The sequence below is a fragment of the Protomyctophum parallelum genome (assembly GCF_964188405.1).
Source record: "Protomyctophum parallelum genome assembly, chromosome: 3".
Taxonomy (NCBI): domain Eukaryota; kingdom Metazoa; phylum Chordata; class Actinopteri; order Myctophiformes; family Myctophidae; genus Protomyctophum; species Protomyctophum parallelum.
The window spans coordinates 42,163,798-42,191,490 of NC_139698.1; the positions used below are offsets into that span (position 1 = coordinate 42,163,798).

General features: G+C 41.8%; 1 protein-coding gene across 2 annotated transcripts; it reads left to right on the forward strand.

Moving 5' to 3' along the window:
• sh3bp5b (SH3-domain binding protein 5b (BTK-associated)) lies at positions 1 to 27,037 on the forward strand. Of its 2 annotated transcripts, XM_083760521.1 has the most exons (9): positions 1 to 330; positions 1,074 to 1,136; positions 4,894 to 5,022; positions 19,662 to 19,826; positions 20,456 to 20,586; positions 22,429 to 22,471; positions 23,143 to 23,362; positions 25,408 to 25,755; positions 26,460 to 27,037. In XM_083760521.1, the coding sequence occupies exons 1-9, from the start codon at positions 256 to 258 to the stop codon at positions 26,663 to 26,665; spliced, it is 1,380 nt and encodes a 459-aa protein (XP_083616647.1). In that variant the 5' UTR covers positions 1 to 255; the 3' UTR covers positions 26,666 to 27,037. The 2 variants fall into 2 exon arrangements, with proteins under 2 accessions (XP_083616647.1, XP_083616648.1); XM_083760522.1 differs by lacking the exons at positions 1 to 330; positions 1,074 to 1,136; positions 4,894 to 5,022 and adding an exon at positions 19,449 to 19,478.
• The last annotated feature ends 656 nt before the right edge of the window (positions 27,038 to 27,693 follow it).

The window sequence follows — 27,693 nt, forward strand, 5'->3', positions numbered from 1 at the left end:
ACGCTGCTGGCTCAGTCTGTGGATATATTCCTCAAGATGCTTCTCTTTATCTCTTATATGCCCAATATAAGCATTAAAATAAAACAAGCTACATTATAGTGTAGACGACAACAGCAACAGCATATCAATCAACTAAGGCGCCTCCAGAATTTGAGGAATAATCGAAGTTATCGAACGTTTTCAGACCGTTAAATACGCTCTGTCAGTTGGTCTCGCCGTATAAACGTCAGATTGTCTTTGTTCACTCGCTGCGAAATGGATAATTTAAAGGAAAACAGATCGGATGAAGAACCTGAATACGAAGAAGAAGAGGTGGACCCTAGAATTCAGGTATGCAAAAAAAAAAGATGTTATGGTTTATTTATTGACATGCTGTGCTGTGCTGTCTCAGCCTGTCTGATGAATTTCTCTCAATCGAGTGCAAAAGCATTAAGTAAAACTGCTGTGCATTATTGGGGTACATCTGTTGAGCAGTTCTCTTAATTTCTCATAGATCTCTAAATAATGGCAATCATTGATAATCATTGTTAATCTATCAGGTATCTTTTTGCATGGCATTTAGATTGATGACTGCTGTGGCTGGATGGACCACCAGGCTTGTAATCTTTAATAGCGTCATGTGAACCATATGGCTACTTGGCTGGTAATCTTTCAGTTTAGTGGCATTGATGAATCCATATCCATCATGTTAGTATTCTCCATTGGTTTGACCTGGTTTTGTTGGAATATGGAGCTGGTGACAACCAATGCCAAAGAAACAAATTAGATTATTTTAACTGCGTTAAACCTGGGGTGCCTATTTTAATGTCATTATGAAAATTACGTTTTAAAACCTTTTCAATATGTTCAATATAACTATTGCATGTTTTAAATGACTACACCATGGTTGAAATGGACTAATTTGAAATCGTTGTTCTCCGACCTATGGGGTATACATAGGCTATAGTATTTCAACATTATATAAGCTAATTCATTCCAGCTTTTGGCCATTTCCCCACTAGTATATCAATATACATTTTTGGCTTGCTCCTTAGTCTTACTGTTAATCTTTTCCATGTTTCTCCTTGTTACAGGGAGAGCTGGAGAAACTCAACCAGTCTACAGATGACATCAACAGATGTGAGACAGAACTGGAGGTGAGTTTATGGGACCACACACACAAGGGCATAACGTTTGTACCTTGCACATGGACTGTCCTTATGACCAGATAAAACAGACTGACAAAGTCCTACTTATCCAAAAGTTATACTTTATGCAAGAAGAAATGTGTTCGGATGTAATTAACTGCTTGTCTTGCCAGATATGGTCTGGTACGTTGCAGAGTACAATTTGGATGTTCTGTCTAACAATAACAATGGACACCACCACAGTATTAAGGCAGAGTAACTGCATTATTAGGGGCAGTGGTATTGGTTAACAATTGTGATACATATACAGTACTTGAATTTAGAAGTTTAATTGGACGCTCGCATCCAAAGCGTCTTTCAAATTGCAAGGTTTGCGTATGTGCTATTAACGTACAAGCAATACAACACAGACTTTGACCCTGGGAATCCAGTGTGTCTTATTGGTGTCAGCAAACTCAGTCAGATTATATAACTCTGATCTTTGGAAGCTGTTGGCCTATAAAGGCTGGTGGCTTACATTTCTGTGGGTCAGTCACCTCACCTTGTAAGACCCACCTTAGGGTGAAAGTCTTGCAGTGTCTTTGCAGGCCATATACTGTACATCTATATGCTGTACATTTTGTAAGTCATATGCTACTGCCAATGTTTGGTGTGTGTGTAGGGGGGCATGACAAAAGACCACTTTCACAGACTGCATGTCATATATTTTAATTTTAGAGATACTGAAAGATGATACATTACTATATATACACAGTACAAGGCAAGCACATTTTATAGCACAATTCAAAGCATTAGCAAGGGCATTCAGTTTGAGACCACATAGGGGAAATGCCAGTGTTCCCCTTTCTGCTACATGGAGACATGGTGCATACTTAGTTTAGACTAGTCATTGGTTAGACATGAGTTAAGGTTAGGTTTAGGTGTGCTGCCCTGTGGGAGGTTAGGTTTAGGGTGAGGGTTTGAGATAGGTTGTAGTTGTAGGACTAATGACTGGTCTAACCAATGAGGCAATGACTAGTCTAAACCAGTATGTATCACAGCTATTTTATATTTTCACATAATGTCATTTTAAATCTCTTCTCCGAAAATAGCCGATCTGCAGCCCGTGAGCTTGTAGATGAGCTATTTTCGGAGAACAGATAAATTATGGTGATTACCAATTTGGAAAGACAAGAAAGAAATGGATGATCTACATTATTGTTACTATAATAGTGTAGTGTATAATAGATTAGTATTGTAACGTTTAGCACCCTGAGCTGGAGTCGAACCCCGGCCCCCAACTCAGTAGACAAGGCAAGCAACAAGCCACGCCAAGAGAGCTAGCTCCCTTGGAGGACTGAAATATTTAGTTGCTGGTTTCTGCCGGACAGCGACAATATATGTAGAAACAATCTAGGTTGCCTTTTATGTCTGTGTATTGTGTGTGTGTGTATATATTAAATTGATCATCACCTGTAGATAAGCTGTATATCTGAATATCTAAAAAGTTCTCAAGCCTATAGAAATAATACCTAACAATTGGGCACACAGAAGAAATTCCCCATTGGACTGACCGTTTATTTTATTAAATTGTTTATTTGTTATACTTATAGTCAAGAGAAATCGATTTGCCCGATTAACTGTTGCAGCCCTACAGTAGTTGATTAGAAGAATTGCATCACTGTTTGACCCCAGGTGTGAGGACAGAGTGTCCGCACTGCAGCCTCTGCATCTCCGCTAAGTAAATGCAACAACATTTGGCACCAACATTAAGTAACTCATGGTGTCTTTAGGCTTATTCTGACTGCATACATTTGATTAAAGAAGAGCTACACATGTGTCAGTCTAAAAGGAACAGTACTCTTCTGAAAGTATAGTATAGGTCATTTAAAAATAAATATTCAAGCCTCCTCTTGACAGACACATGCCCAAGAGTCGACGGAGGCGCCTACATGCCTTTATGTCTATGAGCGTCATGTCCAGGGGGTGTACTTGTACACCATGTCCAGGGGGTGTACTTGTACACCATGTCCAGGGGGTGTACTTGTACACCATGTCCAGGGGGTGTACTTGTACACCATGTCCAGGGGATGTACTTGTACACCATGTCCAGGGGGTGTACTTGTACACCATGTCCAGGGGGTGTACTTGTACACCATGTCCAGGGGGTGTACTTGTATATCATGTCCAGGGGGTGTACTTGTACATCATGTCCAGGGGGTGTACTTGTACACCATGTCCAGGGGGTGTACTTGTACACCATGTCCAGGGGGTGTACTTGTACACCATGTCCAGGGGGTGTACTTGTACACCATGTCCAGGGGGTGTACTTGTACACCATGTCCAGGGGGTGTACTTGTACACCATGTCCAGGGGGTGTACTTGTACACCATGTCCAGGGGGTGTACTTGTACATCATGTCCAGGGGGTGTACTTGTATATCATGTCCAGGGCAGGGCTTGTACATCAAGCTGCCTCACGCTAAGGAAACAGGAGATGGGCTCCTGCCCTATGGGCCTCATGGTTCGGCAAGGTTTACTTAAATCCCATACAAATCTGAGATCTTGTCCTTGTCGTCTTCAATTCACCAGCCTCCGTGTATTTGCTAATACTGATTCTTGAATCTATTCAGAGAGACTGAAAATAGAATTATTTAAGTCAAGAATTTATTAGCAAATTCTTAATTATCAAGTTTCCTTTGCTTAATGTGCTGTATTCAATCTTTAATAAATCAAACTCTTGGCGTCCTCCCCAGCTCACATGGTCTCACACACTCACACACACACACACACACACACACACACACACACACACACACACACACACACACACACACACACACACACACACACACACACACACACACACACCAAGGTGTGTAGTGTAGCTCTCCTTTAAACGTGTTTCGTAAGAGATACATTGTTTGGAAAGTTGTTTGGAAACATCCAGGTTACAAAATTGTCCTGTTTTTGTTTATTCATACATGATTTGCTGATCAGTGATCATCTTTTTCTTCAGCATAATTTTATACTTTAGCTATTAAAAAATAGCAGATCTAGGCGCTCATAGCGCGGCACCGAGTGCTGCGCTACTAGCTTGTAGATCTGATATTTTTGAACAATTGTGAAAATGTGTTGAAAATCTTTGAATATATATTCTTTCACAGCAAACGTTTTTTTTTTTTTTTTTTATATATGTTCTGTTTATTCATTTTTTCTTTTTTTTTACAAAATAGAAGAAAGTTCAGAAATAAAAACAAATACAAATACAAATACAAAAAGAAACTAAAACACACAATAACAAAACACAAACTCCAAATCAAGACAGCAAACGTTTTTTAACTCAAATCTTTGCTTCTGGGGGTCCCTGGAACAATATTTTGATATAGGGGTCTGCGGCCAAATACATATCATTCTGGAGGTCCTTGACATGGAAACTTTGAGGACCACTGATACAGAAACTGTTTGTATTTTGAAGACATTTGTAGAATCTGGTTTAGGGTATCTCATCATCGTAGAAGAATCAAAGGATGGCATACGTTGCCTTGCTCAGATTGTGTACCTAGGATTGATATAGGAATTGTTGACATTGACAATTGTTGACAAAAAAAATGACATTTTTAAATATTGGCCCAAAATGATCATACATAAAACCCTTTAAATATAAGGACTTACTGTAAGTTACCATTTGATGTTTATAAATGTAGCCTATATGCTTTCATTTATCCGGACTAAGTAATTTAACCAAATGTCTTGGTTTCCCTCTTGTCCTCTCCCTCTGTCATCAGGATGCAAGGCAGAAGTTTCGCTCTGTGCTGGTGGAGGCCACTGTAAAGCTGGATGAGCTGGTGAAGAAGATTGGCAAGGCTGTAGAGGAGTCCAAGCCTTACTGGGAAGCCCGCAGGATAGCCAGACAGGTCAGACACCAGGGAGGGAGGGATGGATGGGAAACGGGAGGGATGAGTGAAGGGAGGGAAGGCTGTATACTTTCAGTGGCTGATATGGAGGTGTGATTGATAAATTAGCAATGAGATGGACATCATGGAGATAAAATGTCAGACCGTTAAATTGATTATTTGTAAATTGCAATTGGTTTTCTGTCGCGTCATTGCATGCTAAACCATACTGAGAAGAATCATTGCATCTTCAGTAGAGGTTTCTGTTGACAGCATCCACACATCAGTGGAGGATGTACAACCGTTCTACTTGAGATTGAGTATATGCAGAGGACGTGATTAATGATTTGAGACTGCGTTGTTTGCTGTGTGTGTGTGTGTGTGTGTGTGTGTGTGTGGTGCGGATGTCTGATCGAGTAGTAGAATTAGCAGCCACCTGTGCTTCTAGATAAGCCCACACAGCTGTAAATGTTCACAGAGGAAGCCCAGGGATCGACTGACGTTAAACCGTTTGAAAGGTTTCTTTGTGCCATTTGTTGCATCTTTCCTCCTGTAAGTACAATATGCCATTGCATGGTATTGGCAACCTGTATATCTTTTCTACGTCCGAGCATTGACATGGCAACGCCCCGCCTGCCTCTGATTGGCCTACCGACACTGCCGGCCTTACCAGAGTTTCCTCCGAGGTGGAGGATACATGCTGGATAGTCTGCCGCGAGGTTACTCCGTGGTGGGAAATAAATAAATAATACAAGTACGATATAATACTAGAGAATGACAGCTTGGCACACACGATAGTAACTTTTAGGTCTCTTTTCCTTTTCCTTTGATCTTTGTCTTTTTTAGTATAACAGTATTAGTTTACTATAATTAGATTAATACCTTGATCTTTATCTTTTTTTGTATAATAGTATTAGTTTACTATAATTAGCTTATACACGATAATCAACACTTTATTCAATCAAAGCAAACGGCACAAACAATATTATTTTACTGTTGCGTGTTGCCATTCTCTTGTAGGCCTACTATTTCCCACCACGGAGTACCCTTGCATCTCGGAGGACAGGCAAGAGCAGTGTCTGTAAGCCAATCGGAGGCAGACGGGGCGTTACCATGTCTATGCTCGGACGTACGCATTGGCAACATAATGAATCTGATAATAATTTGAAGTGGTCTGTTTTTTTCAAATTTAGTAAACTAGCCCTTACCCGTTGTGGGATATTTGCCCCCCCTTGTGGCCGTGGGGGGTACTGTGCCCGGTGCATTTTTAATTCACTAATAAATTCATTAATAATCATTAATGTGTCAAAAAGGGCTTCGTTACGCCCTCCATATTCATATGGTCAATGCCTGTGTGAAAAGTGGGAGCGATTGGTGCAGGCAATGAGGAGCTACGGCGGTGTTTCTGACACACAGACACACAGACAGAAAGACATTGACTGAATTATAGTATGATGATATGATGATGAGGTACTTGTTATTGCGTAATGCAAACTGGCTGTTGAGGAATGCAGGACTGACTGACTTTTCAGTTTGATTATCCTTTTTCACCCTTCCAAAATGCCTCTGCTGGTAATCATAAGCTAGCAGCTTTGAACATTTAAATTTACTCAGTTGATAATAAATAAATACATGGGCTAATCCAGCTCTAAGAGCTGTGCTGGTTTTGTGAAGTACAGCATATGGCTATGAATGAATACAGTATTTTTCATGAAAGTTGTTTCTTATTGCAATGCATCGCATTGTAAGCTTACAGATTGGCAATTTCTTTACTTTCTCTTTTCTTTTTTTATTAATGTTTTGAAACCTTTCACCTATATTTAATGACCTGCCCAGAATTAGAATACATGAATCAATAATGTTTTTGAATCTATTAAATTGATATGTTTGCTGTTGCGCCTATACATCGGATGACCTACAGCAGTAATTCCCAAACCTTTTAGCCCATGACCCAAAAGAGAAATTAGACCTTTGCCCGGGACCCAAACTAGTGAAAATAGCAGACCTACAAGCTCACAATGCGTCGCTTCGCGCCCAACCAAAAATAAAGAGACCCATAAAGATGTGTCCGCGACCCACAAATGGGTCCCGACTCCCGACCCACTGTTTGGGAAACCTACAGTAAGTGATCATAAACATAATATGGGTATGTTGTAAATGCAGTTCATGTTGTTAACCCTGTTGCCATAACTTTTACTCGAATGACCCTTTGGTTTTGGTGCATTGAACATCCCTGACATCAAACCCACAAAGCTTCCCCATGGGAACTGAGAAGGGGATGTATAGTTTTGTTTTGGTTCCTCCTTACCTTTCAGCTCACCTGCTGACAGATACTGTATATTTCTCAAGAGGAAATGCAAATCGAATCATAGTATGCAGTTTGTGTGTGACTGTGAGTTATGGGAGTGTTGCCTATTAGGTGTTAGGAGTTTAGAGTTTGGGCTGTACTCCAAGCATGCTTGAATTAAAGTGTGATTCAGGGTAAATCTGCAGATGTTTCTGGTGAAGCAGAGTACTAATTATGTATAAGATTATCTGGTGGTCAGGATTTAAATCTTCCCAGAAGGTCCAATATTTCACCCTTCGTGTCCCCAAGAATCCAGCCTATGAAAGTGCCCTTGTTTGAACACTTTGAATGAGAAACCTTTCAACAACAAGCCAGCTTTATCTTCAATCTGTATTTCTACACTGGTCTAACTAAGCTTTATTGGGTTTCTCAAAAGCTTCTTAGAAAAGACCTCTGTTTCATAGATAATGTAAGGGCCAAGATGTTTCTTGGAAAGTGACCTTGTAGATTTTTATCAATCCTTTCTCAGTTTGTCTCTCTGTGCTTGGTCCGCTCACTGCTAGCTAGACTGCAGTGGTGTTTTTATCAGATCTATGTCTCGCTGCACTGCAGTAGCAGCCAAGCTCCTAATGAGAATCTTACACTGGATGCTCTCACTTCAAGGAATTTGATGATGACCACAGCTAAGGACAAGGTTGTTCTGGATAAGACTATTGTGTTGGATAGTTTTCAATGAAAGTCCTATAGAAGATTAATTGTATTAATACTAAAAACTTCCATCCAACCCACCTTCTATCATAGCAATACATGGTTTATGCATCTTGAACTTGTGGCAGATAACCGCTAAATGTCATGGTGAATTCAGCCGATAACGAGCCTGGCATTACCTATCTACAGTAACAGTATTATGCCATAACTGTGCTTGATGCACACATAAAAAGAGAGCTTTGACTGATTCAGCCTATTATTAACTCGAATGAGCACAAATTACTTCAACATCAATGAACACTGTGAAAGTGTGCAGCATCTCTACAGTGTACAGGACCATACTGTATGTACCATAACATACTTAGAGGCCAAGACAAGACTGTTTTACAAGTAGACCTTGTGTACTGCTATGAACATGCAGCACACCCCTGAGATTGATCTCGACAGAGTAAGAACATTCTGTACTGTGGGAGCGCTAAAATAAATGTTTTATTAGATGATGGTGAGGGTTCATTGGCATCACGTTCTTGGCAAAAGTTCTGAAATGGATCAGCAATGTTTCCGGTTGAATTTAGGATGCATGTGAGAGAGAGGCATGTAATGTTCTCTTGTCCTGTTATTAATTGAGCCTAATGAAAACTAAAAAACAAAACCGTTGTTTTGGATGAAGAGTCATACAGTTACTAGAGATTTGAATTTCCATTTTCCTACATCTGTTTTTAACCCACAAGGCGTTCGTATCTGTCTTTTCTGTTTCTCCATTTCCCACTGGTGGACCCCAAAAAACATTTGTGTTCTTCCTCAGCTTATTTGCCATGTTTTGGATACGGTGAGATTTCCCTGCACAGAAGGGAAATGGGTACTGTTCCCACGTAAATGAATGAATGCAGAATATTAGTTATATTATAGCGGAACATGAACACACTGACACACACATGCGTGCGCACCATTAGTTGGTCAAATGTGAGTAGTAGCCTGCCCTGGACACATAAACACGTCTGATTGTATGATTTACACTCATCTGCATGAGCACATACTAATGCACTTGATGCCATGGCCATCAACTGCTATATCAGATAGACTTGACGCCTGTGCCCAATGATATGAGATGCATCTGTTGTTTGCCTACTCATTCTGTGCCTTACACACTGTTTTGATTTCAAAATATGGCTGCCATTATTGCACAGTGTGTGCTTTCAATCCACCCTCCAAATTACCCTTCCTTCCTTCCTTTTCTTCCTCCTCCAACCCTGCATAGCTCTGCCGTTCTCAGTCATCACTCGTCTGTAGTACTCTGTACTATACACCAACACTACGACTTGTTAGTTTTTAGTATTGGTGAATTGGAAAGTCTTTGCACGCTCTCACCCATGCTGTAGTACTGATAAGTGCACATTATTTACTGGTGGAGATAAGCAAGGAGTGTTGAAGGGGCGGAGGGAAACCGCTTACTTTAACCGTGAAATGCAAAAATGTTGTTTGTAAAACAAACCTGGCAGATATCTTCCTGTTACAGGACAATGTTGTCTCTAACTCCCAGGAACATGTTGTCCTGTTGTTATAGAACAGTCTCTTTATCCCCCAGGAACATGCTATAAACACTTACGTAATCTAAAACCTGAATTTAAAATTAACGGATAGGAGGAAAATTAATGATACTCAAATCTATTGCTCAGTATTGTTCAACATGACCACTGTTATCGGCTATTGTGGGAATGAAACCTGCGATCTTTCACTCATGGAATGATCTCTTTAGCCAATGTATGTCCCCACATGCTCCTTAATAGTGCTACTGCATATTTCAATCACAAACCACTTTGAATGCACATCTTTCTCTGTGTGCCGCTGAGTCTGCTCTTCTGGTATCTGAACCTATGAACAGTTTTAAACATTCAGGAGTGTTCTTTGTAACATCATGAAATATAGATTACCTTCATTTTACTTTCCTCTTGATTATTTATTTAGTTACTTTTGGTGAAAGTCACTCAAGAGTTTTCAACCCCTCATGATCCAAACTCTCCAGCGGTCCCCTGGTGTGGTAGACAGAAGGTGGTATAAGTGAGTATAACAGAGGTGTTATGTTGTGTTGGTTTGAAAAAGAAAGAGTTTAGACAGTGGAGGCCCCAATGGTATTGAATGAATGAAGAGCTAACTGCTTTATTTTCTTTTTCTTGATTTGTCCAGTGTTGAGTTGTTGACAAAGTCAACACTCCTCCTTCCCCTACAAATTACTTGTCGAAATGTGCGGACACGTGGGGACACAGTAATTCTCTGGCAAATACATAAAATAGTTAAATACAAAGCACATGTGCTCAGTATTGATACAATCGATTATTTGCATTTCAAAACGATACAAAGTCAAACAATGAAATAGAATTAGATTTTTAGATATCGTTACACCCCTATCCATTACTGCTCTCATCTCTTGCAGCGACTGAGGTCCATTTAACAAGAAAAAATTTAAATAAATCATGTGCTAAGGGCTCCTCTGCATTTTCTATACAGTATGCACACACACACAGACTGTGTCTATCAACTGGGATTTTGCAAGTCACCCGAGTGTTGCGCCGAATGTGGTGACCTATCGATTTCTGTTCCACCCGCTGGCTGCAGGCGTCTTCCAGTGGACGAGGTTTGCAGCAGATGAGGTGAGGTCACGTGCTGTTAACCCATTTTGGGCTGGAACCCCTTTTGTTATGCTTTAGCTATTGAAAAATAGCAGATCTACAAGCTCATAGCGCGCCACCGAGTGGCGTGCTACAAGCTTGTAGGTCTGCTATTTTTGAAAAATCGAAGAACGACTGACATAGAAACATAGCTTTTTCAGAAAACTGTCAGGATGTAGAAGACATTTATAGAATCTCAGGTCAAAATGGGTCATGCAAACGTCACTTTTCTTTCCCTTTAGCTTTTCCCGTCTGTTTATCAGCCTTTGGCCATTTAAACCTGCCTACGCAGCAATACCATGAACAGAGATGGATAGGAGGACACTGTTGTAGGACGACCTTATTGCATTTGTGAAAAGGGAAAGGAAGAGAGATTGAACATTCTATAAGTTGGACAGTGGTATCCAACTACAGTGGTTTTGAAAATCAGACGGGAAGGAAAGAGGGAAGAGAGACATGGATAACATAATGCATACCCCAAAAAAATAAAAATACATGTTCTGCCTGTTGTTGTTTAAGTTTTGTCCTCCATGACTACAGCTTTACATAGATTAGACAGATGCAGGGCTTTGTCGATTCACATACGTGGGGGTTAACGGAGGGAGAAGGAGAGGGAGAAGCAATGAGGCTATATCTCAGTCCTTTAGACGATGATCCTCTGGAATGGTGACAGTGGGGATTATTATAATATCTTTGGCACGGCTAGAATTGAGTGCAGTGAGGGGGAGAGTGTACTATGATGGCTAAAGGGAACAAGTAGAGATGTGGGGGGGGGTGACTTCAGTTGATGTATGAGATTGTTCTGGCTCTGAGTAAAGGAGTACTCTGAGTAAACCTGTCTCATTAAAGATGGATGGAAAATGGCAATGTGCTGCATTTTGGGTAGAGATAGACCTGCAGTCCATTGTGCCAGGAGGAGGAGATAGACCTGCAGTCCATTGTGCCAGGAGGAGGAGATAGACCTGCAGTCCATTGTGCCAGGAGGAGGTAGAGATAGACCTGCAGTCCATTGTGCCAGGAGGAGGTAGAGATAGACCTGCAGTCCATTGTGCCAGGAGGAGGTAGAGATAGACCTGCAGTCCATTGTGCCAGGAGGAGGTAGAGATAGACCTGCAGTCCATTGTGCCAGGAGGAGGTAGAGATAGACCTGCAGTCCATTGTGCCAGGAGGAGGTAGAGATAGACCTGCAGTCCATTGTGCCAGGAGGTAGAGATAGACCTGCAGTCCATTGTGCCAGGAGGAGGTAGAGATAGACCTGCAGTCCATTGTGCCAGGAGGAGGAGGAGATAGACCTGCAGTCCATTGTGCCAGGAGGTAGAGATAGACCTGCAGTCCATTGTGCCAGGAGGAGGAAGCAGTTTGTGGTTTTAGACTATGGCACTATGTGTGAATTGTGATTATTTTTTTACTGTGTTCCAGACGTGGGATTTGAACGGGATCTGTTGCCATATGGCCATGAATCTAGTCTAGTCGGAACCCTGTGGTAATGTTATCTGGTGCCATGTCATCCCTCAAGCCTGCATCTTTACCTTTCTCACTTTCTCTGTTGGCCTTTGCCTAGCTTTCTGTTGCTTTCGTTTTTGTCATTCATTTATTTTTGTTTCTCTGCTCATTTCCACTCCATATCTCTTTTCTTTTTGGGGATTGGCTGGACTGGTGAGATGGGTGGATTTAAGGGGGGGGGGGGGGGGGAACGGCGAGAAGGTCAAAGCCATCTGGTCTTGCACTGGCCGTGTGTGTGTGTGTGTGTGTGTGTGTGTGTGTGTGTGTGTGTGTGTACACTGCAGTGCCAGTCAGTGTCGATCCTTCAGTAATCGCATCAACACGCCACGTCATAGTACGTGGCAGCCTTGACACAACGTTGTGTGTGGGTGTGGGTTTCCTATTGTTCCTCTCTGTGTGTGTGTGTGTGTGTGTGTGTGTGTGTGTGTGTGTGTGTGTGTGTGTGTGTGTGTGTGCTAGCAACCATAAATATATGCAACCTGGTAAATGTGTTTCATGCGTCTGTGTGCTGTGTATAGTACAGTATATGTCAGTATATAATATGTACTACTACTGTGTGGATACTTGGAGGGTGTGCGTGCATATAATTATAACTTTTTTATTGTGTTTTTGTGTGTATAAAGAACTAGATCAAATGTTTTCAACCTTTCATGTCATCATGACACTGCAGTCAGTCTGCTGCACACTAGACTGACAAATTAAACTCCTTTCTTAATGCCCCAGAAAATCCATGTTATCCATGCAATGGACAGCCTTTACTGGCTCCATTGTCTTAACATCAGGACAGGGTCTGGCTCTGAGCCGAGATGCAGCTGTCAATGGAACTGTAAGTGCTGTCAGGGGAAAATATGCATTTCCAACTTGGTTCTGTTTCAAAACCCACGGTGATGTTTGAAAGCTACATGGCTGTCAGCTTAAGCTTTTTTTGGTTCCAGAAAAATGCTCTCATCTGACAACTGCGAGGGAATCAGACTGTAGTTTTAAACCACAGCAGAGTATGCTAATTTAGGAAGGACAGGCAAAAACAGTACAAAGGAACAGAAATGCACAATGCACAGTATTTATTGGACTAATATCATCTCATCTGCATGATTTTGACTTTTGCCTTGTTTGTGATGTTTGTCTGGGCGACCAAAATTTCTCTGCGGGATCAATAAAGCGATCTCTCTGTCTCTTTGTCTGTGATTCTCTAGTCACATCCTGACGAAGGCGAAAGGCTGAAACTTTGACAAATGACAATATGATGAAGATTTCTAATGATCAAGCATGCTCAATGGCTGAAGTGTGTTACTTTGAAATGGTTTACATGTTGCCTGTGTACTGAAAGTAGGAGGGTGAGGTCACTCAGGAGCAGTACTGTATATATCATCAAACTGTGTAATATCATCAGTAAAAAGTGTAAATGTTTGTTTTCTTAGCTCTTTTTGTGACCAGACAGGTATTTTAGGGCTATACTGTACTTCTTTCTACAAGTATCATGCTAGTCCCTTTTGAAAAGGGTTTGAGGAGATTGTGAGATGGTGATCTCTCAACGTAAAGGTTGTTTAAGCTGTCTGGCCCTTCACTTAACTATCCAGACCTCTCCCAGCATTCATGGGTGAAGAGTTGATCACATCTCATACGGTCAATAAGGGCAGGAGTCATACCGCTAAAAGACGTGACATATCTGTGTTAATTTGTCCATAAAAGAGCGTAACTTGAAGATCAGTAGTTTGATAACCTCCCTACACTTGAGGCACGTGTGGTCCATTCCGTCTTTGAACTCTGCAGCTCCTCTGCAGATATGTAGGACAGTCACAACTTGTTTGCGTCTCTCTCCAAACAGTGACTGTCCCAGTGAGGGTCATGGTTAGTTGAATGGGATCGGGCAGAAAGAAGGGCATTTCAACATCCCTGAAGCAGCTGGCCTCTGTAAGGAAAGGACACTTCGCTGACTAATCTTACTTCCTTGTCACAGACCTTAATTGCCTGGCTTACTTGAGCAGGATAAACACGACTCTTCCTCCTGTGTTAATTATATGCCAGAGAAGTCTGTTTTGGTTGGCACGTTGTTAATGCCTTTCACGTTGAACCAGTCTCCCTGTGATGGGCTGACTTCACAGACAACAGAGGAGTCTGGACAGCCAGGAGCTTATCTTCACATGCCAGCTCACTATTGACGTCTCCGTTAAGGGCTCACGGGTTGCTGTGATTAATTAGAACAGATTATTATTAGTTTTATTATTAGTTTTCTTAATGCTCAATTGAGTGTAGTGGCTTAATACTTAGTTTCCTTATACTTGCTGCATGCTGCTGTTTTGTGGCTTAACGTTGAGGCAAAACATGTGCAGAGCGACTAAACGGCGACAAAGGGCCATAGATTAACTTGTCTTTGCATCCAGGCTCCTGGCAGCTTTATTGGAGAGCTGATCAATAACTATTAAATATTAGTCTTCTTCAGGGAAACATTTTCAGTATATTAGTCATGCTCATTTCTTTGTTACATGTATGTGGCGTGTATTAAAGTATGTACTGCTGCTAAGTTGGAGCAGAGTTTTGCATTGGCTTCTTTTTTACAAAGTTTTCAAGCCCTGTACAGCCAAGCACAAAAGATGCACTTGAAGGCATGTCTACCTTATTTGCAGTGGTGTAATGGTACCACGGCACGGTGTGCACGTGCATCACGTGCCTACATGTGCGCATGCACACACAGAAAAACTGATCGCCTATTATGCCTAGTCGTGTTTATATGAGAGCTTTAGACACACAAAACACACTGGCAAACGGAAAGACAAGATGCATCAAGAACCAATATTAATAATAATAATAATGCAGAGCACACAAGTGTAACCAAATAAGGTGTCTATATACAGTCATAAAGTGTATCACTGCGTCTTGTCATAAGAAAGGCAAGAAAAATAAAGGCAACAGTGCAAAGCCAAACAAAGTGTCCAATGGTCAGTGCAAGGAAGCGTGAGACAGAAACGGAAAAACAAACAGCAAATGAGCTTCTGAAAGAGTATTCAACATTATGTTGTTGAAGATTAACAGGAAACGAGCAAAATTGGGTCAGGGGAAATTATGGAATGTTAAATTGAAATGTGTAACCATGGTAACCATGGTTATTGTAGGCCTACATGCAGAGAAGATGTTCTTCACTTAATAAATTATAAAAAACACACAATATGCAAAATTGACCTTTTTTTCTTTTTACGTTTCTTGACTAAAATAGACCAAACGGGCTGGTAGTGTTTACTAGTCTAGAGAGTGTTTGATAGAGAGAGGCAGGGGCACAGGAAGAGAACACGTGTACTGTACTGTAGTTTGGAAGTCTTGTGGCCAACGTGACAGACTGACACACTTTTTACAGGATGATGTTATGGGTGAAAAAAGTTACAGTCCCTGTCTTTCTCTTTCTGAACATGAACAAATGTGAAGATTTGTGACTTTCAATAAGACCCAAATTATCGGTCTGATTCCCCACCCTATACACAGGTGTGTCGTGTCAGAAAAGGGGAACCAGAATTAGGAAGTACATACTGACATGAATGGTATAGTAAGTGGATTGTATTTATATTGTCTTTCCAACACTTCAAAGCTCTTTACGATGTATTTCACATTCACCCACACATTCCCACTGGCAGTGGAGGAACCACACAAGGCATCAACCTTGTCATTTGAGAGTGTTAAGGGGTTAAGTGTCTTCCTCAAGGACACTTATACACGCAGCCAGGAGGACGGAATTTAACTGGGAACGTTCCAACTTCTAGACAACCTTCTGAGCCTGGTACAGGACTAACAGGATAGGGCATATAATGCAATAGTCTGGTAGGAAGGAGGGGGTCCCATGCACCCGAAAGATTATATTTTTCTTTTTATAATCCTTAAGGTGTCTAGTTAATTAATTTTGATGTTCCCCGAGCTTATTATTGTCCCATATAGAGCGTCGCAGTCCCTCCCCCTTTCAGAACGGCGAGTGGCCCAGGAAAAGAAAAGCAATGCATTTTCCCATAGCCGTTTCTGAAAGTATTTATTTAAAGACGGTTACGCCGCGGACAAAGCCAACTCGGATTGTGACAAATCATGACAATGAACACAATATTTTGGGCCGATCAAATAATTTATAAGAAGAAAAACAAAACAATAGACAATAGTCTTGTCTCCTGCCTTTATTTTCTTCTTTCTAATGATTTGATCGGCCCAAAATATTGTGTTCATTGTCATGATTTGTCACGATCCGAGTTGGCTTTGTCCGCGGCGTAACCGTCTTTAAATAAATACTTTCAGAAACGGCTATGGGAAAAATGCATTGCTTTTCATTTCCTGGGCCACTCGCCGTTCTGAAAGGGGGAGGGACTGCGACGCTCTATATGTTGTGTCCGTCCTGGATTTTCGGCTGTGAAACATATGAACTATGCATCAGACGGAGACCATTCAACCCATTTTATGTTTGTCTTTGCATGATGAATTGATTGATATGAAGATTGGCCATGGTTCCATCATGTGTAGTGCATAAAAATCCAAATAAACACAAACTAAATAAAAAATCGCCTAAACTGAAGACGGTTGAGCAGATGCATGTTATATAGACAATACGGTACACATGACAATTCTATATGCAACATTGAATCATTGTGCATTCAAGGAGCATGGATGGTATACAGAAGAAGGCCATATGATGGGAACAAGGCAGAGGTTGTTTTGGCTTTTGCTGCACTGGCACATTGATGGCCACGGCTAATATAATTACATTGAGCACGGGGTGATGTCAGAAGGTCTGGAAATATGCTAGCTTGCAGGTCCTCTCTGTGGCCTTTCCAAGAAAAATGTGTCACGTGTCGACTGACAGTTTATCCGGAGAGGAATCTCCTAATTTGTAGCCTGATGTTTTTGCTGACATTGTTGTCCTCAATATGGGATTTCATTCTGTATATGGTCTGTTTGTGATGGTGACCTAGATTTTAACTGATAATAGGAAAGATGGACGGAGAGAGTAAAGTTACTTAGTGGTGTAATGTAAGTACACGGTCCTCAAGTCCGTCTCGAAATGCTTTGCTCAACTAGGAACTGAAGACAATTTCACAGCCTTTGGACTGGGTGGAAACAATTAGAGAGTTAGATTTTTTTTTATTAAAAGTCCATGACACTTCATATTGGGACAGTGATTGGTTTCCAAAGCAGAAGGCGTATGTTTGTTAGTGCCATTCTAGCAACTACCCAATGTATTTGTAGTTGTATTTATAGAAGTCCCGAGGTGATCAGTAGGTGGAGATCTCAGATTTTCAGGTATCATGAGAGTGAGACTAGCATCCCCTTGACAAATGAAAATATACTTAAAATGTGTTGTGGCCCAGGAAAGGTCATTCTCAAGTAGAGCAGTGCTTCAAAACATAGAAACCGTCACAGAAAACAAGAAATTTTTATTTGAAATGGAAAGAAAAACACATGCATGCTTGCACACTTATCTGTCTTTATTCTGACACACTCACACATACACGCATGCGCACACACACACACACACACACACACACACACACACACACACACACACACACACACACACACACACACACACACACACACACACACACACACACACACACACACACACACACAGCTTTGTTTGGTTTAAAGCCATGACTCAGCTCTTTTCACCCACAGATATATAAAGAGCTTAACACAATACAGTCTGCTAGGAAGACATACTGCCAGTTGCTACAATGAAGAGATTAGAAGTGGAAAGTAGGAAACTGGAAAAGATTAACTTTGTGCATCTTGATGTTGCATTACTGTAACAGAGAGGGGCACAAACTGTGAGAAAACGCTAATGTTACTTCCACCAAATTAATTACATTTCCCCCAGAAACTGATAAATGAGTGACTAGGTAACAGAGCCACCTCCACGACAATTGCGCCCGGAAAATTGGTTTGGACTAATTCTAATTCTAAGATTCTAATATGTATGTTGAAGAATGTTGTTCTGCAAAGAGAAATGACTTCCGTGACCCAGGGGATGAACGAGTGACACCAGGACCTTACGTATAATAGGCCAGTGGTTCTCAAAGTCTGGTCAGGGTAGTCATGGAGGGCGTTCCAAAGGGGTCTCCAGCAAAATGAGGTTGGTTGTATATACTCTGTTACCTCGCCACTTACGGTGACTTACCATTATACAGTAGACATTAGACAACTAGAAGTTTGTTTGAACTACTAAATATCTAACAAAAATCTTCTTATGGGGATCCTTGTTACAAGACATTAAAATGGGGGTCCATGGCCTAACAATTTAGAGTCTGTGACACAAACATATTTGAGAACCGCCGTTTTACGCTACATCTCAAAGTATTTTTGTCTGAGCCCAGGAGAGCACACATACTGTACAGTGACTAAGGAGGTGTTCAGACTGAGCTGACGGTAGCTCATGCCGCAGGATGAAGCAGAGATGTTATTTAAACCTGACATTAATCATATTAAAATAGACGTGACACCAAAGACAAGAAAATGGAAGCTCCTTGAATGCAAAGAAACATTTAATTGCGCTGTAAGGCAGTGCAAAGTACAAGTACTTGTAGTTGTCTCCACCAGGCCGAAGGCATGTGGGGAGAGTATGTTTTGCACTCCGTCCGTCCGTCCGTGTGTCCGTCCGTGTGTGTGTGTGTGTGTGTGTGTGTCCGTCCGTCCGTGAGGAGCTAATCTCTCCGGCCCAAATCTTCCTCAACAGCCTGTTATAGCGCCACCATGAGGCCACAACCTGACCTGCCCTGGTGGAGACCTGTGCCGATTGGCACTTTGTCTAGTGTGTGTGTGTGTGTGTGTGTGTGTGTGTGTGTGTGTGTGTGTGTGTGTGTGTGTGTGTGTGTGTGTGTGTGTGTGTGTGTGTGTGTGTGTGTGTGTGTGTGTGTGTGTGTGTGTGTGTGTGTGTGTGTGTGTGTGTGTGTGAGAGAGAGAGATTGGTAATGCTTGGCTTCGGTCCACTCTGGGACACAAAGACTATTGATGTTGTTGGGTTTGCTATTTCTTTCACAGTGACACTGACAAATCTAATTTTGTGCTATTTTTAGCCAAGTCAGCTGTGTATGTGGTTGGTAATAACAGTCCTAGTATAAAATAGATCAACAACGATGTGGAAAATGTATATACCCTCATTAGAGAAGTGCCTTCTTTTTGTTATTGTTGTTTTCAAGCCTGAGATACTGAAAAAGACAAGGAATGGCAGGAGAGAGAAATGGGGAAGGACACACTGAAAAAGACAAGGAATGGCAGGAGAGAGAAATGGGGAAGGACACGCAGCAAAGGGCTTCGGGTCGGCTGCACGGATGGTGCATGTGCTCTACCAGGTGATCCACTGGGGTGCCCCATCTAAACAGTTTTTATGGTTTAATCACTGTGATGGGAAGTGATCATTACTTTAGAAGAAAGGGAGTCTACTGCCGCGCCAAACAAAGTATTTTTTATTGATTATATATTTTACAGTATATGTTCAACGGCTAACAGGCTCTCTCTTCCTACCTTTCTGTTAGGCCCAGCTAGAAGCCCAGAAGGCCACCCAGGATTTCCAGAGGGCCACGGAGGTTCTGCGGGCAGCAAAGGAAACAATCTCCTTGGCAGAGCAGAGGCTCCTAGAGGAGGACAACCGTCAATTTGACTCTGCCTGGCAGGAGATGCTCAACCATGCCACTCAGAGGGTGAGGACAGTGAAGGGAAGAGCAGGGGGGCATCAGAAACACTTCATTCATTTTTGTTTCTTTAGGGCAGTGGTTTTCAACCAGTGGTCCGGGGACCACCAGTGGTCCTTGAGGTGGTTCCAGGTGGTCCGCAGCTAAATGATGCAGAGTTTGTGACCAAATGGACCCTTATTAGATCTTTAACTTTTGAGATTGTAAAATGAAGGGTCCATTTGGTTTCATTTTACGCTCTCAAGAGTTAAATCATTGTTAAACATCTGCATTACTTAATTTACAAGAAGTCTCCACAATTAGAGAATGTAAAATGATTGTTATTCAACGTTTGCCCGTTATCTCTCCTAATGGTATCAACATAAATATTACAGCATGGAATTGTGGACAAAATCTTATCCAACGATAACGGATACATTTTTGTTTTGGGTCTGAAAGGCTGAATATCATCAAATGGTGGTCCGTGGCTCAAAATGCTGAACAAATAATGGGCCTTAATATGAGAGGTTGAAAACCACTGCTTTAGGGGCCGTTCTATTTTCATCAGCACTAAACTCTTTCCCATGAATAGTTAATTCATAATATAATAAAACTGTGTTTTAAACGGACTTATCGTGACTTCTTATTGGTTTCTGCAGGTGATGGAGGCGGAGCAGACAAAGACGAGAAGCGAGCTGGTTCACAAGGAGACGGCCGCTAAATACACATCAGCTATAGGTCGCATGAAACAGCTGGAGAAGAAACTCAAACGCACTATCAACAAGTCCAAGTGAGTCCCCTGCACTGTGTTCTGACTGCGAAGCACTCCGGGCAGCACACCCCTGCGCCTCCGCCTCCCAGTTCTTCTGCCCCTTTTTCCATACGGTTGTCACGTTTTTTCCTTTTACTTTAAACCTGATGTAAACAAGTATTAGTGCTTTTTCTGGTTTTATCCTCGTAGCAGTTTTTGTATTGACCCATTTACAAATGTCAATCAAGCTTGTTTGTTAAATGTAGGCTATGTAATTGTACAATCCTATGTGGATGCAGGCTTTCTCCAATTGCTGTCTTTTTCATAATTCAGTGTTCTAGCTGTCTTTTTCATAATTCAGTGTTCTAGCTGTCTTTTTCATAATTCAGTGTTCTAGCCAAAGTGATGCAGGCCTAATTATTATATTATTTTCATTCCATACCAAAACTGTGTCATGTGCGTGCTTGCGTGTGCACCTCATCTTTTATATGGTGTGTGTAACATTAAAAATGTTCTGTACATTATGTAACGTTTTCCCAGTGATACTGTGGACTGTTAAATACGGTACTTGATCTCTCAAAATTAATTTGGAGACCACAACAACGGAACAGTTAATGAGTCCAGCTTAATGCATTCCCTTTGTAAGGATCTAAATAAAAGAAAAAAGAAAAGCCATTCCCTTCATGTAAACAAGGACCCCTGAACAAAAGGCAGTTAATTCTTAACCTAAAGTAAGAACACTTTTCAGCAAAATGGTTAATCCTCAACCAGAACTTATGTAAGACATTCCGTGAGTGCTGTGTCCATACATCAGTTATTATACATTTGTTTGTGGAAGGCAGTGTCAGGCACACTCCTATAGTCATTCCAGCTGTCAGTGAGCTCATTGGCCAACAGGGTTGAGAGTTGCCTGCTGTTGGAAACCATACGTATTTAGATACATTGTTAATATAGTGTATAGGGCAGGGGTCTGCAACCCAAGATGTTGAAAGAGCCATTTTCGACCAAAAATAAATTCAAAATCTATCTGGAGCCGCAAAGAAAATTACGCATTATAATGCAGCTTGCCAAGCTTTATTATCTCCCGGGTTGCAACGAAACTAGCAGAATTTCGCATGCTTTCCCTGGAAATGTCTTTCAATGTTACTTATTTTGTTGTTTGATAGCTTCTCACTGCAGATTAAACATACAGGCAGTCAATCTGCATTGGCTGTGAAGGCAAAAGCCTCTGTTCACGAACTGTTAAATCCTCTGTTTTTCGTCGGCTATCTTTATTTCTCTCCCTGTAGAAGCCATAGCGTAGCAGGCAGCAGCCTCACACACCCACCGGTTTGTTTATAAATAGACACCTGGCTGGCACGGCACTGAGTGTGTCGCATGCTATGACGCAAATTTTAGTTTAGTTAAGTTTTCCAATTTTGTAAAAAATTGTAGAATAAATATTAAGAATGCTTGTCACGTTTGGCCTCCTACAGAAACCATAAATGAAAAATAATTTATTGCTACTTTTAATGCTACAGTGAGCCACTAGGGGTGTGCTCTAGAGCCGCCTGTTGCAGACCCCTGGTATAGGGCCTTTTTTATATCAATTGTATTCTGCGAGGGAACTTCAGTTTTCAGCTTCACTCGGCTCAGAGTGCTTTAGGATCGCGGTCAGTTTATTAAGTTAACAGATGTGCTGTTAATTGTGTGTGTGATTTGTCTCTGAATGGAGAGGGCTTATGTTTCAGGCTTGCTGTGTGTAGCGATCAGCTATGGGTTAAGCCATTCTGCACAGTTAGCACACCCACCCCCTGCAGTTTGTCCTGGCAATGCTTTTCTGGGTTATTTGTTTTTCTTTTCCTATTGGTTCCAACAGCCTCTATCCCCTTTTTTCCACAGGCCTTACTTTGAGCTGAAGGCAAAGTTTTATCTGCAGCTGGAGGTATGTGCTGGCTACTAGCTTGTAGCATACTTCCATCTATAGCCTCTTAAGTTTTAATGACTGTGTTGTTGTTGTGGCCATAGCAGGGGTTTCTAGGCTATTTTGGTTTAATCAGTGGTAAACAACCTTGACCTTGAACTGTGAACATCATTTTACAAGTAATCTCAGTTATAGCACCTTTGTGGGGCTACAGGTACAACCCATTTCCACTATACCCGTACGTTTGTAGCATTGCATTAGATGGCTTCTCTGTCTACAGTAGCTTATCTATTTGTGCAGGTATCCAGGTTCCTACTATTAAATGCTAACACTCAGGCCGGCCAAAACAGAGGTCTCCGTCCTATTAAATAATTACACCCAACACCCAGGATGGAGATTAATCAAAAGACCAGTCTACAGCTTGGGAGCGTCTACTGAGCAACATACAGTACATGTCATTTCCGGTTGGGACGTCATCCAAAGTGTTCCCCCTCCATTGTAATGGATGGGATCATAAATCTTAAAACGTGAATAACTCTTAACAGAAAAATAACCCTAACCCAACCCTAAACCAAGTTATATGTCTGACATCCGTTAATGGGTTTTGAAAATATATTTTCATTGTCACCATCATACTTGCATACTTAATCTAAAGCCTGATTTATACTTGATTTACACTGCTTGTGTTCTAGCAATTGAAGAGGAATGTGGATGAGCTCCAGGCCAAGCTGTGCCAGGCCAAAGGCGAGTACAAGACTGCCCTCAAGAACCTGGAGATGATCTCTGACGAGATCCATGAGCGCCGCCGCAATTCCACCATCGGCCCACGGGGGCGGGGTGTCGGCGCCGAGGTAGACGGCGTTACTGCGGACGATATCTCCAGCTTCAAGATGGAGTCGGATGGTATTTCCAGTAAGTACAAGAGTCCCAATTGCGTTGCAACAGAACCGAAACATTTCTCCTGTATAATTTAATCAATTTTATTGATTGAATACTTTCAGAATAGTAAACGGCATGTGGTACAGTTAAGACATTCAAGCTAAAAAGATAACACCAAAACGTTCTGGGTACTATACTGTACGTTGTTATACCTTTCAAGCCAGTGTCAATTCTGTGTCAATTTAGGTGTTGCTGTGGGAAGTTAGGTCAGGATTTAGAAGGTGTTTTTAGAATGGGTCTCAGGTCTAAATTAAATGGGTTAATGCATTTATCAAGGTACATATATCACGTGTACTCTGGCTGCTATAGAGCCTACGCAGATAGAAAGGAGCACTGCTGTGGCAAAAGCTTAACGTTAATTCATCAAAGACTGAAAAAGAAAAAATATATATATTATTATTTTTTGCCCAGCTTTGTCTGTTTCTGTGTACCCCATAGCGATGATTTGATTGGCTGAGCACCCCATAGCGATGATTTGATTGGCTGAGCAAAGTATGTATTGAGGATAAAAAGTGAAGACAGAAACTTGCAGGACGCCACCGAGTGGCACGCTTTTGATTGATTGATTGATTGATTGATTGAAATATTTATATATATATTTATTAACAGTTTGCAGAATGACTCAATCCAAAGACTGTTAACTGTGAGTGGACGACCCAATTAACAGTTTGACTGTTTTTTACGATTAACCCGCATTTTAATCAACCCCCCTTCACTGCCGAGATTGTTGTATTACCTTTAGAGCATACGCTGAATTATTTGGGCTTTTAATCCGCGAAAATCCATCAAAAAAAGCTCCCGTGGTTTGTTATGATCTGTGTGTAGCATCCACCATCTTGGTGCACGCGGAAGACGCACACAAGATTGGTTTCAATGAGGCGTTGCACCCAATGCATTTCCATTGGCCTCAATTTCCCAGAAGCCCTAGCAGCCCACAGCATGTGACGATTTCCTGTTTCGTCATCACAGCGAAGGCATCCAGTCCCATACTCCGCGACGAAGACGGATTTTCTTTTGATTCATTACATTACGGCGGATTAAACACATAAAACAAAAGGCGGGTATGTCCGATACGGCAGCGACATTAACCTGGAGTAATCCATTCAAGGCACGGAAACTGTTAAGCATTACACTTGTTTACAAGAGGGTCCACCATGTTCAATTCATCAAAAATCTACGAGCTTGTAGGTCTGCTATTTTTGAAAACAATTGTGAAAATGTGGCGCAAATCCTGACAGAAAACTGTCAGGATTTAGAAGACATTTTATAGATTTCGACGTCAGGCCTAAATGGGTTAACCCGTATTAAAATGGAATGTGCTGTATTGGCTGTAATTTTAATTGGACAGTTTAAAGTGCATGGCTGTGAGCGTGATTTTGGACATGCAGTAAAAGTAAGCAATGACAATTAATTTAATCTTTATCTCTTTGCTTAGGGTTTAGGTTTCTCCAGTTTTGTTATGTTTGTGTAAAATACACATGCCCCTGCACATGCAGGCACGCATACATACATTTGATGAGGAATTGTATCTGTATCCTCCTCCCTGTCACTATGATTAAACACTTTCTCTCAGTTTCATATCTTCCATTTGTCGCTTCTTTCATCTCCTCTTCTTTTCACCCAAGTGTTGTTTAGTCCGATTATTGTCTCAATGCTGTGATGCAGATACTGCAAATGTCTCTTACATTCATTTCACCCCATCCCTCTCTTTTTTTCTCTTTCCCTCTTGTCTTTATCTGCCTCCTCTGCCTCTTTGTCCTCCCATCCTTTTCCTCCGCTTTCCACCCATGCTCCCTCTGCCCCTCTGTCCAGCTGTCCCTCTGTCCATCTGAAATCCCTAACACTGCCCCTCTGCTGTCATGCTTTCATCTCTCTCATCCTCTGCTCCATCCCTCCTTCTAAATCTCTCTGCCTTTCTTTCCATTCATTATTTTTTCATCTTCCCCCAATATTCTCTCTGTCTAACATCACCCTTTCTCCCTCTCTCTCTCTCTCTCTCTCTCTCTCTCTCTCTGCAGTGACGTCGGTGTGTTTTGAGGATGAGGCGTGCAGCAGCAGTGTCATGTCTGAGGAGGACGACGCTGAGACTCGCTCCACCTACAGTCTCAGCTCCTCACCCAACAGCCCGCAGGACCTCCTCACAGCCTGCCCCTTCACCAGCTCTTGCTCCTCTCCTTCCTCGTCGCCCTCACCCAGCCCCTCCCCTTCGTCCTCCTCTTCCTCGCCAGCTCCCCTGTCGTCAAGGCCCTGCAGTCTGGACCTCCCCAGTACGGTGTCGCTGTCCGACTTTGGCCTCATCTCACCCGTCCTGGGCCCGCGCAGTGAGTGCAGCGGGGCGTCCTCACCTGACTGTGACCTGGAGAGAGGTGGGGGACGTGTGTGTGTGTGTGTGTGTGTGTGTGTGTGTGTGTGTGTGTGTGTGTGTGTGTGTGTGTGTGTGTGTGTGTGTGTGTGTGTGTGTGTGTGTGTGTGTGTGTGTGTGTGTGTGTGTGTGTGTGTGTGTGTGTGTGTGTGTGTGTGTGTGTGTGTGTGTGTGTGTGTGTGTGTGTGTGTGTGTGTGTGTGTGTGTGTGTGTGTGTGTGTGTGTGTGTGTGTGTGTGTGTGTAAAACAAACAGGAGTGAGATGAATGGTGTGTGAGAATCTATTCCCAGTAAGATATATATCGTGGTGCCTGTCTGACTCAACACCTGCGCCACAAGAAAAGCCTATTAGTCAAAGTGACAGCCAGCCAGGTGCAGGTGGCCTGCATGCACTTGCTGCTTTTACCTCTGGGTCCATAGAGCAATTTGCTCCAGCTCATTTGGATGGAGGAAAGCTCTGGGCTGCTGTGCTTCATATGTCAGTCATGATAGGGCAAAATCTTTGTGGCTGGGATTTGGGTGGCCTGTGAATGTAGGGTTTCTAGGGTGCATACCTTTCACAAAACATTATGGCATGAAGCAGCAGCACTGGCAGGTGTATTATTACGGTATTTTCAGTCAATGAATCCCAGTGCTTTAACTGAACAATTTTCCATTATTGTTATTATTGTTGATTGTATAAAACAATATAATTTCTTCTGTTGTTCAGGTGACCGAGCAGAAGGGGCAGAAGGGGATTTGGACAACACTCCCAACAACAATAATAACTCCACCACTAACAGCAGGAAGCTCATTACCCTGGAGGGTCGCTTCAGCTTTCTCAATCTGCGACGTCCGCGTACGGATAACACCAGGAAATTGGACAGTGACCGGCCAACCTCTCCCCAGAATCCGATCCAGACCATCATCTATTAACCAAAATGGAGTTTGAGGTTTGGGTTTGAGGGGGGAAAAGGGCCACTCTAACTCAAACTGTCTGATTAAAGATAAGATCGTCATGCTAACTGTCACAGCTATGTGCCATTTGTGAACTCTATGAACAATGAGTGAGTGACTAAATGTTATGGTCTGTGTATATACAGTACGGTTCCTATGGATCACAGTAATGATGTTATGTTAAGGACTCTGCGTTCTAGGATTTGGGTGGGGATTTGGGTTTTCTTAGCCCCACTTCCTGACCATTAACCTTTGAACGTTTAAAGGTAAAGTATCACAGACAGTTTGAGTATGAATATGTTGATAGTGAATGGTTTTGGAAGAGAAATAGGGATCCAGGACAGTTTTCTTTTTTTTCTGTTGATGGATAACTACACGAAAACAAATACACTGCATATGCTACCTTTTGATTTGAGATTATTCTTACGTTTGTACGTCTGTGACTGCCTTCCTTTATTACCAAAATGAGGGCTGTTGATGAAAACTGAGGACTTTGAGTTTAGCATTCTTTAAAGCATTGAATGGTCATCCACTGCTTAGTATTTCAATAGAAGTCAGGTGTTGAATAGTTTAATGAATAACCTCAATAATAAACCTTCACATATACTGTATACCCCTTTAAATACCTTTACTATGGAATATGTTGTTTTTGCATTCAGAAAGATGTTGGGTGTCCACATCATGGTTTGTACATTTTCGACCCTCAAAGCATTTCTAGTTCTACTTCAGTTTCCATTGAGATTAAGCAATAAAAGTATGTCCACGGATATTTATCAATATGGACCTATTTCTGGCCACATAAAAAATGGATACCTCTATCTATTTTATACACATCCAAGATTGGAGGGCTCTGAGTGCGGAGGGAGTAAGTTGCTGATGAAACTGCTGCTGGAATGTGAGTGAAGTGATTTGTGTAGGTCTACATTGACAGAATGATGGACGAGTGCATCCTCTGCACAGTGTCAACAAATGGATCTGTATTAGCGGTTAGATACACGCTGTCCAAA